The following is a 12,967-nucleotide window of genomic DNA, read 5'->3' on the forward strand; positions in this document are numbered from 1 at the left end:
AATACCGAAGGAGGCAGGCCAGTCTTTCCATTGGGATGGAGCCAAAGCGACTCTTTCTGCCCTGGGGGATCCAACCTCTGAACAGCTGTAAGACAGTGTCAGCACCTTGATCTTCCATGGAAGAGATCTGCAAATAGCAAGAAACCCCATCCTGAATAGGGGTTGGACTGGATGTCCTTCAGCAGTCCCTTCCAAATTTACAGTTCAGTGATTCTGTGAACATGACCGATGATCAGAGCCCATTTTCAGGCCCACTGCTCTGTGGCAATGATTGTTGCAAAAAAAGTATTAAGTTTGCCAGTACTGCTGTTGCCTCCAGATCGTGGTGGCATTTTGAGTGGTAAGATGCCTGTTGAATGCAGGTTTTGGGAGCCCCAGCTGTGATTCCTGCACCACAGGAGGTTGGACTAGATGACCCCGGGGTTCCCTTCCAACTCCACAATTCTATGATTCCAATAACTCTTGAAAGCTCCTGGTGACCAATTCCTGGAGGGCACTTTGCAGATAAGACTTCTCGCCTTCCTGCCAAGACGGACTCAACACCTTTGCCTGAGTTGGAGATGGATGCAGCTTGGACACAGTTGCTAGGGGCTCTGTTGTTATGGATACCTTTTCAGCTTGTGCAACCTGGACCAACTCCCTGGTGGCAGGAGGCTTCCTGCCTGGACACCGGACCCTTCCCCATCAAGTCTGCATCAAAAGGCAAATCCTACCTACGGCGAATCTGTCTTTCCTCAGGAGCACCAGCTGCCTTGGAAGCAGCGTTCTTGCAAGGCCATTTAGAAATCTTGCATAGCAAAAGCTGCTTCCTTAGGGACAGGTGCTGAGCACACCTGTGTGAGCAAGGAGTGAGAGGCATCTCTTGCACTCTGCAAAGGGCATCTGCCAGGTGAGAGTGGCTTGGCTTGCTTACTTGAGCCACCTGGACCTCCCTTGCTGTTCTGCTCTTGCACATTCTCTCTTTCATGGAGCAGTGGCTTCTTGCTGGTGGGCTGCATGGGTTTCTTAGGTAGTGAACTGCTCGTCTTCTGGGCCTGCAAGGCCATAGCTGAGTGGTAGAGCATTTGCTTTGCATGCAGACGGTCCCAGGTTCAATCCACAGCAGAAAGGATCCTGATTGAACTTCTGGAGACAGTACTGAGCCAGATGGACCAATGGCCTGACTCTGTATCAGGCAGTTTCCTCTGATTCTGTGCTCTGATGGCACTCATGCCATTGCTTCAGCCCACTCAATTTTCTCATCTGAGCCATGTCTTGACTTATTTTTTCAGATATTCTAACTTCCCCTCGAGACCTTTTCATACCTGTTGTGTCTCAAAGGTCCTTTCAAAGTGGCCACATTAGACAGACGGATCCAGCAGGAGCGGTTGGGCTGTTTTGGAGGCAGCACATCCCAGGCACTGGAGTCTTTTGGATAGATTTGGAGGATGGGAACAGAGTGCACCGCTGACTTACGAGCTTGCATATCTCACCATAACAGAGATCCCAGCCCTGGGGTTCTGCAGAAGGAGCAAGTGGTAATAGGGAACCAATAGCCAAGGCTGGGCAATGCCGCCCCCTTGTGGCAACAGGCATGATGAGTCTTTAGGTTTGATTTACAGATTCTTTAGCTGTGATTCCTGAATCGCAGGTGGTTAGACTAGATGGAGCCTTGGGGTAATTTCCAGCTCTTTGACTCATTGGAGGTTTTTAATCAGAGTTTGGGAAGCCAGCTCTGAGGGATGCTTGAGCTGTGATTCCTGCATTGCTGGGGGTTGGACTGGATGACCTTTGGCGCGCCCCTCGCTACTCTGCAATTCTGTGATCCTATCTGCAAATATTTAGGATCTGGCCAATACAAAACCAATATGGATAACAACTTCGGAGAAGAAGGAAGATATCTCTGAATGTGCCCACGGAACACAGCTCAGGAAAAACATTTCTAGCATTACATCTCCAGCATTGACCTGTATTATACAGCCCCTTTCTGTAAGAACATGCATTAGTTCTAAACAAAACTCATTCTTTTAAAAAAACAATAAAACTTCTTTGGCTTTGGGAGGTGTTGAAGCACAAGGTGAGTCTCAGCAATACAGACAAATTGATTAGGTATTGAACGTACATGGGAGAAGGACCTGCACATGCAAACCGAGGATTCTAAATCGTATGCACTTTGGTCATCTAAACCATATAGGCCAGTCCCAGCTTCTGTGTTCCAGGAAAATCCTACACAGAGGGAACTGTACACCGTGCAAACTGCCCATATGATGTCAAAATATTCTCAGAACTCTTGGAGGGGCTGTGGAAGAAGAGGCAGCATTTCTCACTTGTGGTGGGACTGCCCACAAGTATTCAACTTCTGGACAATGGTTTGTCAGGAAACGACCGGAATACCCAAACATCCCGTTCCATCTTTGTTTATTAAATCTGTGGGATGATCAGCTGGAAGGTTTTAGCTCTCAGGAACACTTGACATGGATGCTGTCAGCTGTCAGAACGTCAGTTGCCCCCAAATGGAAACCTTGCAGGATTTCCAAGTTCCGCATTGTTATTAAAATATGTGGAGTTTAGCATTAGCTGAAAAAACAACTCATAAATTATGTGTTGCCAAAGGCTCGGAGGGCCCTGAAAAATTCTGCGCTGTTTGGTGGGATTTTGTTTTATATGCAACAAATACAGACACACAGGACTCCTTCTGCACAGCATAACGTGTAATTTGGCCTTCCTTTTTTAAAAAAATGTTTTTATTGATTTTCCAATATCGTTCCAATAGCAGCCTCATTATAACAATACCAATTTTATCCAATTAATACAATTATTAATGCCAATTATTCCAATGTCAAAATATACAATTTAATCAAACTGCCCTCCCTGTGTGCTAGACTCGATGACTTCATTCGTCTACATTTTTTGGCGTTCCAAATCCTAAATAATTTCCATTCCGTTCAGATATAATAATCCCTTATACAATCTTGTGATTTCATTCGTGTTGGTAAATTAGGTAATTTATAAAGTTTCAAGTGAGGAACTCTAACTGTAATCCTTATTATGTGTCAGTTCCACACACCCCATGATGTTCCCCATCCATATATGGTGTCATATCCTTCATTCCTACAACTGTTGATGGTTCCTGTCATGCCTCAAGAAGAAGCAATTATCTCAGAGTTTCCAAAAGTCACTGCATCACTTTGTCCTGTGATTTGGCTTCCAGCAAACAAGGCGCCTTCGCCATTTTTCCAGCCTAGGAAGAACGGCCTGAATCCAGACTGCAAATAGTTAATCCAAAAGCTTCTATTCCTGCAGCTGGTGGACTCCTTTCTTCCCTGCCAGTGATTTATGGCCAATTGTCCTTATCTCAGACACTTTCCTTCATGGATAACGGAGCTTAGGGTGGACTTTGCTCCATATTTTCAAAGTGTAATGTTTCCTCCTGCCTCTCAATTCCTTTCTCTCTCACACGCAGTTCCAATTTTGTTAAATTCCATATTTATATTCCAATTTCTTCTTTCCTCGCTTGTACAGATTTTTTAAAATAAAACTTGCATTCCCGGGAGGGTTGCCGTATCATAAATGTAGAGAAAAACTTTGATATAAGTAAACCATGGGCTCCCCTCCCCTCATCGTCTCTTTCACCGAATTAAATCCCCTCTCAATCCAAACCTTTTAAATCCTTGTAGCTGGGTTCATTTTTGCAGTTTCTTATCATCTCCAGTGCACGCCTGCAGTTTACTCCCATTAAAAAATCCCAATTAGCAGGATAACCTGTGCTTCCAGGAACGGGATCGGGGGTGGGGTGGGGGTGCAGCAGCTGGAGTGCTCCATGCACCCAGTGCCTTTGCCTGCCCTCGCATTCCATGGGGAAGCAAGTGCCAGACCGCCAGGCAAATTGCGGGTGAGAGCCAGGTTCCTCTTCCAACCAAAGAGGAATGCAGAAAATGCAATTCCCCCATCATTTTCTGATTATCTCCATTGGTGTCTCTCCGTGGTGTTGGGAGAGGCAATTTATCCCCTGGTGCCCAGGAAACCGGAAACCTGCAATTTGACCCTCCTGTTGGCAATAAGTACTTCCCCAACCTAATATTAAGTCTCTTCTGGATATACTGTGATGCTTTTTTGTACTTCTGTTATTTTTATTGCATTAATTTGTTTTGCTTCAATAAGTCTTTTTGGTTGTTTTAAAGAGAATCTGAAAATAAGTACCGGTAATACAGATGAGGATCCTGCTGTAGATGGCCCTTGTGGTTTCACACCTGCTTTTTAGCCCTGACTAATTCCCTGTGCTGTCCCTTTTCTTACCCCCTTGTCCATCCCCCCCCCCCAGCCTGAATCCCTACAGCTATGATGAGACCTCCCTGAGCAGCAGCGAAGACCACATCCCTCTGGCTGCCTTGCCACTGCTGGCCATCTCCTCCCCGCAGTACCAGGATGCGGTTGCCATGGTGATCAGCCGAGCCAACCAGGTTTACAATGAATTTCTCAAGTCTCCTGACGGGAGTGGATTTAATGGGCAGGTACGATCATGCCTCTCTTGGATGAAGAACACGATGGCCAGGGTTTAAGGGGATCAGCCCGTCCACAGGCAGCAGCTTTGATAAGGTTCTTCCCTCTAACCACTGGGCATTTCTCTCTTCCTTTCTCTCGTTCATACTTTGAACTTGTGTGTCCCTTTCTTTAAATGGAATCAAGGCAACTGAAAATGATGTAAAAATCTGCCTTATACACAGTGGAGAATAAATGTTAACTTACAAAGTTTTGGCCTTGTAAGTCATGCTTCTCACTCTGCAGTTAAAACTCCTTCCTATGGGAAGCAGTGACAGCCACCAATCTGGATGGCTTTAAAATAAGCCTCTTTTAAATTCACGGAGGAGGAGAGTGCTCTCCAGCGCTACTAGCCAGGATGGCAACACTCTGCTTCCGCAGTTGGAGGCAGCGATGCTTCTGAATGCTGGTTGTTGGAAGCCACAGGAGGAGAGAGGGCTGTTGTGCTTGGGTCCTGCCTGTGGGTTTCACATTGAAGTGTCAGGTTGGCCATTGTGAGAATAGGATGCTGGACTAGATGTACCATTGGCTTGATCAAGCAGGGATCTGCTTACATTCTTATGTTTTAGAATAGAATAGAATTTATTATTTATACCCCGCCCATCTGGCTGGGTTTGCCCAGCCACTCTGGGTGGCTTCCAACAAAGTATTAAAATACAATAGTCTGTTAAGCATTAAAAGCTTCCCTAAAGAGGGCTGCCTTCAGATGTCTTCTAAAAATCTGGTAGTTGCTCTTCTCTTTGACATCTGGTGGGAGGGCGTTCCACAGGGCGGGTGCCACCACTGAGAAGGCCCTCTGCTGGTTCCCTATAACTTGGCTTCTCGCAGTGAGGGAACCACCAGAAGGCCCTCGACGCTGGACCTCAGTGTCTGGGCAGAACAATGGGGGTGCTCCTTCAGATTTTCACATCACCTGAATGCTCCTTCAGGTTTTTCACATCACCTGAAGATGTTCCTTCAGGTTTTCACATCACCTGAATCCTCCTGTCTCTGCGTGTTGTGGTGGAGGCTCTCTTGACTTTTGTTGATGGGTTTGGGGATTGTTTGACTCTTTGGGTGTGTGTGGGTTTGCATGCTGAGTGGTGGGTCTAGATGAGGCCTCTGGGACTTTGCTGCAAGGTGATGCCCTACCAACTTGGACGCCCTTCTCTTCTCCTTCCCAGGTGTGCCTCATTGGGGACTGCGTGGGAGGAATTATGGGGTTCGATGCCATCTGCTACAGCACCGGCTTGGCAGATGAAAGCCAGTCCAGCAGCAGGAGAGGCAGTGCCAGCAGTGCCCAGGTACAGTCCCTTCCTCTTGGGAGTGGGGTGGAGGGCGGGAGTCAGGACTGGCAGGCTTCCTGAGAGATCCCTGGCACCCGTCTGCTTGGGAACTCCAGTGCTCCTCCTATCCACCGAAAAAGCACATTGAGGAAGCTTTGGAGGCGAAACCATGGTTGCAGCTGCACCTGTTGAATTTCTGTCTGTCAGACTACTATTAAGGGTAAAGGAATAGGATACTAAGAAAAATCGCAAGCCTTCTTGCAAGAGGCCCAGAGACCCAATATAAGGTGGTGTGGTGTAGCGGCTAGCCTGTAGGGCTAGGATCTGGGAGAGACCAGCATTTCAATCCAGACTCAGCCATGAAGCTCACTGGGTGTGGCCTCAGGCCAGTCAGCCACTCTCGACCAAAGCCTAGCCTGCAGGGTTGTTGTGAGGATAAAATGGGGGGGGGACACCATGTGACCACCTTGAACTTCCTTGGAAGAAAATGTGGGATGTAAATGTAGTAAAACAAATAAATCAGTTACTGGGAGCCACAGGAGGGGAGAATGTTGCTCTTTTGCTAAGGTCTTGCATGTGGGCTCCCCATTGGGGTATCTGGCTGACCCCTGTGAGAACAGAACTAGATGGACTAGATGGGCCATTGGCCTGATCCAGCAGATTCTTCTCATGTTCTCATCGCTGCTTTATCCCACTCTTTCCCTGCCACTATAAACCTGTCCAAGTTTTGGGAGTAGATTTTGATGGCTGTACATTGGTGATTTTTGCACCATGAATGCCCCCTAGTGGACGAAGGCCTCTGCATAGCAAGATTCCAGCTCCTCTTGTGTCCCATCATGTTCTCTCTTCCCTTTTGAGCGCGCACACACACACCACACCTGGGTTGTCCCAACGGCAATTCAATATTCCCTTTGCTGGCTTCTCTGCCCCTTCAGGATAATCCCCTCTCAGGCGAAGACTCCAACCTGGGGGAGCTGAAGCGTCTCAGCAAGAGCAACATTGACATCTCTGGGATGATGGAGGACGAGGAGCCCCGGCAACCGTTGCCGCGGAAACAGAGCGACTGCTCCAGCTACGAATGTGACGCTATCACGCAGCATCACGCCTTCCTCTCCAGGTAAGGGAGGAGAGGCAGCCTCAGGTGGGTCCATCCAGGAGCCTGGAGACCAAAGTTCTATGAGCACCTGGGAGCAGTTCCTATTCATGTTGTTATTAATGTTTTTAATGTTTCTTTATTCAAGGAAGGACACAATCTTCAACAAGATAAAAGACTAAAGAAGGAAATAAAGAGGATCATGCAACTGAACGGAGATTAAAATTAAACATGCACACAAAACAAGCTTGGGCCTTTTTGTTCACAAACCTCGTGGTGCATCAATAAAACTGCTAGGACATTTGTAAAGCTAAGAGGATCTGGTATCATTTCAAAATGTATGAGGGCTGACCCCCTACTTTGCAGGGGCTTGGGCTAGATGGCTGTTGGGGTCCACACCAACTCTGCAATTCTATGATTCTGTTAGTGGGAGTATAGAATTGTAGAATGGGACACCAAGGGTTGTCTAATCTGACCTCCTGGAATCCAGGAATTGCAGCAGACGAATCCTTGATAGGTGGCTATCCAACCTCTGCTTAAAAGCCTCTGATAGAGGAGAGTCCACTACCTTCTGAAGGAGTCCATCCACTGGCTGAACAGCTCTTACTGCCAGAATGTTCTTCCTAAAGTTGGGGTGGACTTTCTTCTCATTCAAATCCGTTGGTTTGGGTCGTTGTTGTCCCCACCCCAGAGCAACAGGAAACAAGCTTGCTTGATATTTCATGTGACGGCCCTTCAGATATTTGAAGATGGCTATCATGTCCCCTCTCCATCTCCTCTTCTCCAAGCTAAACATACCCAGCTCCCTCAGCTGTTCCTCATAAGGCTTGGTTTCCAGACCCTTGATCATCTCGGGTCTGGACAACGTTCATCTTCCATGTTCCTCTCCCTCTCCGTCTCTCCTCTCCAGCATCCACTCCACAATGATGAGTGAGGATGCTGATTTCCCTCCTGAGACCTCTGCCAACCTGCTGGACGTCAACCTGGGACGCTTTGACTTTGAAGTCTCTGATTTCTTCCTCTTCGGCTCCCCCCTTGGTTTGGTGCTTGCCATGAGGAGAACAGTCCTGCCTGGCCTGGAAGGTGAGCCCAGTTTCTTGGGGGGAATTACCTGGAGGGGTGCTAAGAAGCAAGGGGGCAGTAGGGGGGCTCTGGAGGTGGCTACCTTCAAGCGCATCAATCACTTCTTTATGACTGATCAGCCTTAGAGCCTTGAACAAAACACTTTCCACACTTCTTCAAAAAAATTTACTGCTGTTAGCGCTTTCAATGCTACTCCCATTGGTCACATTTGTTTGTATTTACAGTGCCGAGTTGTCACAAGATAGCCAATTTTCGGTAACAGCTATTGATTCTTATAAATTAGTTACTGTACATCTGTGGTAGGTGAAGGTTTGCGCATAGAATCATAGAATTGTAGAGTTGGAAGGGACCCTGAGGGTCATCTAGTCCAACCCCCTGCAATGCAGGAATCTCTTGTCCAACATGGGGCTTGAACCCACAACTCTGAGATTAAGAGTCCTGTGCTCTACTGACTGAGCTCTCCAGCTTTTTGGTAAGTAGTCATATACAAATAATCTAAATATACAAACACTCTAAAGGCTCTAAATTTCATTCACCCTCACATTTCCATTAGTAAGGATGTGTAAAAAATATTTTTCATGAAATATTCTTTGCTGTATAGCATATTTTTTCTTTTAGCTGCAATGTCAGAGCATATATTTATTTTCTGAATGAATGAATGTGCAGTTAATTGTTACTGTGTTGAAGGATGCAGATGCAGAGAGGATTATTATTATTATTATTATTATTATTATTATTATTATTATTCTGGAAAAAGCAAATCCTGCTGTTTATGGGATGCACCCGCTCATTTAAGAACCCACTGGGCTGCCCCATTTCTCCATTTGACAGCTCAAAGCTGACCCCCATCCTGGGCCCCCCCCCTCCGCTGAAGCCTCTCTGGAAATGTAGGGACAAGCTTGGCAGCTGTTTCTGTCCTGCTTCAAGACATTTTGTGGGCAATTTCTGATGATTCTGGGACTCCTTCCTCCCCTCCCTCTCTCCCCCTTTCCAGCCTCCCAGGTGCATCCCGCCTGCAGCCAGGTCTACAGCCTTTTCCACTCTGCGGACCCCTCCGCTTCCAGACTTGAGCCCTTACTGGAGAACAAGTTCCACCTCCTGCCTCCATTTACGGTCCCAAGATACCAGCGTTACCCACTGGGAGATGGGAAGTCCCACCTCTTAGGTACTTCTCATATTTCTCTGGTTTTCCAATTTTATTGGTTTCTCACCTCAAAAAGTGCAAATATAACAACAAATGAAAGAGGACAAAGAATAAAAAAAATGTACAGCATCAAAGCCCAGAAGAGCAGAAGTATAAAGATAGAGCGCATTTCCAAAGGGATAATAAAGTATTAACCTCATACAAAGATTCCCTTTAGAAACATTAAAAACGATTCTCTACCTGTGAGTCCCGTCATTATTGAGAATAAAGATTCTATGTAGACTTAAATGAGACATTTGCATACCTTGGTGGCACTCAGTAGCCACGTGCCGCAATATTCGTGTAAGAAATAAAATCATGCCTTTCCTACTACAAGGTGACTTACAAAAATAGCTTAAAACAATAGATAGATAGATAGATAGATAGATAGATAGATAGATAGATAGATAGATAGATAGACAGACAGAGTGGTACCTTAGTTCTCGAATGGCTTAGTTGCTGAACAAATCGGCTCCCGAACACCGCAAACCTGGAAGTAAGTGTTCCGGTTTGCAAACGTTTTTCGGAAGCTGAACATCTGATGCGGCTTCCGCTTGAGTGCAAGAAGCTTCTGCAGCCAATTGGAAGCCATGCCTTGGTTTTCAAATGGTTTCGGGAGTTGAACGGACTCCTGGAATGGATTAAGTTCGAGAACTAAGGTATCACTGTAGATTAGAAAGAAAGAAAGAAAGAAAGAAAGAAAGAAAGAAAGAAAGAAAGATAGATAGCAAAAGGCTGCAATATCAGATAAGATACAGTGGTTACAAACACCTCAGGTTACAAACACTTCAGGTTACAAACTCCACAAACCTGGAAGAGTTACCTCGAGTTGAGAACTTTGCCCCAGGATGAGAACGGAAATTGTGTGCTGGCGGCACAGCATCAGCAAGAGGCCCCATTAGCAAAAGCACACCTCCAGTTAAGAACAGTTTCAGGTTAAGAATGGACCTCCGGAACGAATTCAGTTCGTAACTAGAGGTACCACTGTAGTGGCAAAATAGTAGCCTAAAAGACTCCCTCTTTCCCCAGATACTCAGCCAAAGGAAGGCATCTCATGAACACATGGTTTTCTGGGGGGACGGGGGACAAAGATGGACTGGAATAACACCTCCTGCCACCTGATATCTCTCTCTCTCTCTCTCTCTCTCTCTCTCTCTCTCTCTCTCTCTCCCCATCCCCTGCAGCGGATGTCCTCCACTGCCACAGCGCCCTGTTTGCTGAAGATAATTCTGCAAAGCTGCCCTCCTTTTCCTTGGCAGGGGTCTCTGAGCCTTCCAACGCCACTCTAGGGAAGGGGCGGCGAGGGAGCACCGGCAGCAGCGACAGCGAGAGTTCTGGGTCGAGGGAGAGCTTGCTGCCTGCTAGCGTGACCCAGAGTGAGTCCTACCCTCTGTGGGTTAAGGCAGGAGATCTCTCTCTCTGTTTGAACAAAAAATGGGAATCCAGGGTGCAGGGAATCTTGTGAGAAACAGGAAGCTTTGGGGCACAGTCTTGCTGATGCTGACCTCCTTTGTTTCCCTGCAGTCACATCTAAATGGTGGGGGGCAAAGAGGATAGATTATGCCTTATACTGCCCAGACGTCCTTACGGCTTTCCCCACAGTGGCTCTCCCCCATCTCTTCCACGCCAGCTACTGGGAGTCCACAGACGTGGTTGCCTTCATCCTCAGACAGGTGAGAGGATCACTTTTTCTCCTCTACCTTAGGGCAGACGTAAAATGGAGGATGGGAGAACCATAGAACCTGGAAGGGGGGAACAGGTGGAATATAAATGTAATAAAAAATGAATAATTTAACAATTTGGGATCAGTTTATCTGCAAGATTGGCTTACCAAGTTCATGACCACTCGACCAGTTTGATTGACCAAACTAGCACTGTTTACAAGTGCCACGCAACACCCACGCTGCATTCGTAAGCAATCGATCCTTTAGTGTGGCAGCACCTGCTCTACAGAACTCCCTGCCTCTTGACCTTCACTTTGCTCTTTTGGGCGCCTGCTAAAAACATTCTTGGTTAGACAAGTCTACCGAGATGTTTAGAAAGCTGGTGTGAGTTTTAACCCATTTTTTAACTTTTTGAATGTCTTAAATCATTGTTGTTCATTTTTATTATCCATAATTTAATTGTTTAATTTTTTTGCAAAGCCCCTTTTTAATGAATTGTATGAATTTTATGGAACAGAATGGATAAATAAATCCATCAGGGCACCTTGGAATTCCTTGTTCCATGCACGCAACAACCTAGTTGAATCCAACTCATTATTATAAAGAAAATGATGCCATCTTGCGTGGCTGTTTCTGCCGCCGAGGCTGCCGTCCCTCTCAGATGCTCACATTTCGTTTCAGGTGATGAGATTTGAAACCACCACTGTCAAGGAGAGTAACAGCTTGGACCCGGCGATGCTCAGTCCCTTGAACCCCCGAGAGAAATGGCTGCGCAAGAGAACCCAAGTCAAACTGAGGGTGATGAGCGCCTTTTCATTCATTCATTCATTCATTCATTCATTCATTTTATTTCTATGCTGCTTTCCCACACATAGAGAGAAATACGGTACCCACCGCAGCTTATAACAAAGAAAACAGGAGTGCATTTCTTTCCTTTTCAGAATGTGACTTCCAACCACCGATCGAATGACGTCATTGCGGCCGAAGATGGCCCCCAGTCCCTGGTTGGCCGCTTCATGTACGGCCCCCTTGACATGGTGGCCCTGACAGGAGAAAAGGTAAGCGCCCCCCCCCCCCGGTCTTCATTCTTCCTGCTAAGGCTAATTGGAAACACAGGGGTGTGTCAGCCATGCAGTGAAAGAGACTTCAGAAGGGGACTTTGTTCTCAGAGGGAGGCTTCTTACTGGTGGGACGGCAGAGGAAGAGCAAGGCTGCCCATCCTTAGCATTTTTAGCAGGTTCCATATTGCACCAAAGTGCAGAGTCTAAGGGAGGCATCTCCTGGGTGGCAACCCTTTGATTTAATGGCTCATTTAAACCTGCCTGCTCCTTGCCACTCTCTTCACCTGGGCAAAATGGCAGCACTCAACACTGGGAAGTAAAGTGGGGAAAGAGGCTGGTGCTGCCTCCCCACCAATTATTATTATTATTATTATTATTATTATTATTATTATTATTATACTGCCCTAAACCTGGGGGTCTCAGGACAGTTCACAGAACAAAATCAAGATATAAAACCATAAAATACCTAATAACAGTATATTTTTAAAAACTCCAATAGCCTCCCCCCCAAAAAAAAACAACAAAACCATTTTAAAAGGGCATAGGGTGTAAATCGGATCAACCAAAGGCCTGGTTAAGAAGGAACGTTTTTGCCTGGCACCTAAAGGTATATAATGAAGGCACCATGCGAACTTCCCTGGGGAGAGCATTCCATAGATAGGGACCTGCTGCAGAGAAGGCTCCGTTCTCGTGTTGCCACCCTCTGGACCTCTTGAGGAGGGGTCACACGGAGGAGGGCCTCAGAAGATGATCTCAGGGTCTGGGTAGGTTCATATGGAAAGAGGTGGTCCTTGAGGAATTGCCGTTCTGAGCTGTTTATAGGTCAAAACCAGCACTTTGAACTGGGCCCGGAAACTAATTGGTAGCTAGTGCAGTTGGACCAGGATCAGTGTAATATGCTCAAACCGTCTTGCTCCGGTGAGCAACCTGGCCACTGAATTCTGCACCAGCTGAAGTTTCCGAACCATTTTCTGAGACAGCCCAATGTATAATGCACCAATATCACAGCCTGGTCCTTTTTGGCACTCACGTTAACTCCCTTGCCTCTTCCACTGCAGTCTGGGGCTTATGGGAGTTGTACTCCAAAAATATCTGGTCGT

General features: G+C 46.6%; 1 protein-coding gene across 4 annotated transcripts in view; it reads left to right on the plus strand.

The window, feature by feature from the left end:
- Nucleotides 1-12,967, plus strand: part of PITPNM3 (PITPNM family member 3) — a 68,379-nt gene that overhangs the window by 47,315 nt on the left and 8,097 nt on the right. For all 4 annotated transcript variants that reach the window (XM_083479194.1, XM_083479195.1, XM_083479196.1 and 1 more), the window contains 9 exons: nucleotides 4,301-4,490; nucleotides 5,682-5,801; nucleotides 6,719-6,900; nucleotides 7,787-7,959; nucleotides 8,954-9,124; nucleotides 10,327-10,518; nucleotides 10,667-10,815; nucleotides 11,488-11,604; nucleotides 11,748-11,864. In XM_083479194.1, coding sequence (XP_083335320.1) covers nucleotides 4,301-4,490; nucleotides 5,682-5,801; nucleotides 6,719-6,900; nucleotides 7,787-7,959; nucleotides 8,954-9,124; nucleotides 10,327-10,518; nucleotides 10,667-10,815; nucleotides 11,488-11,604; nucleotides 11,748-11,864 — 1,411 coding nt within the window. The remainder of the gene's footprint in view (nucleotides 1-4,300; nucleotides 4,491-5,681; nucleotides 5,802-6,718; nucleotides 6,901-7,786; nucleotides 7,960-8,953; nucleotides 9,125-10,326; nucleotides 10,519-10,666; nucleotides 10,816-11,487; nucleotides 11,605-11,747; nucleotides 11,865-12,967) is intronic.

The sequence above is a fragment of the Podarcis liolepis genome (genome assembly GCF_965112155.1).
Source record: "Podarcis liolepis genome assembly, chromosome: 16".
NCBI classification, from domain to species: Eukaryota; Metazoa; Chordata; class Lepidosauria; order Squamata; family Lacertidae; genus Podarcis; species Podarcis liolepis.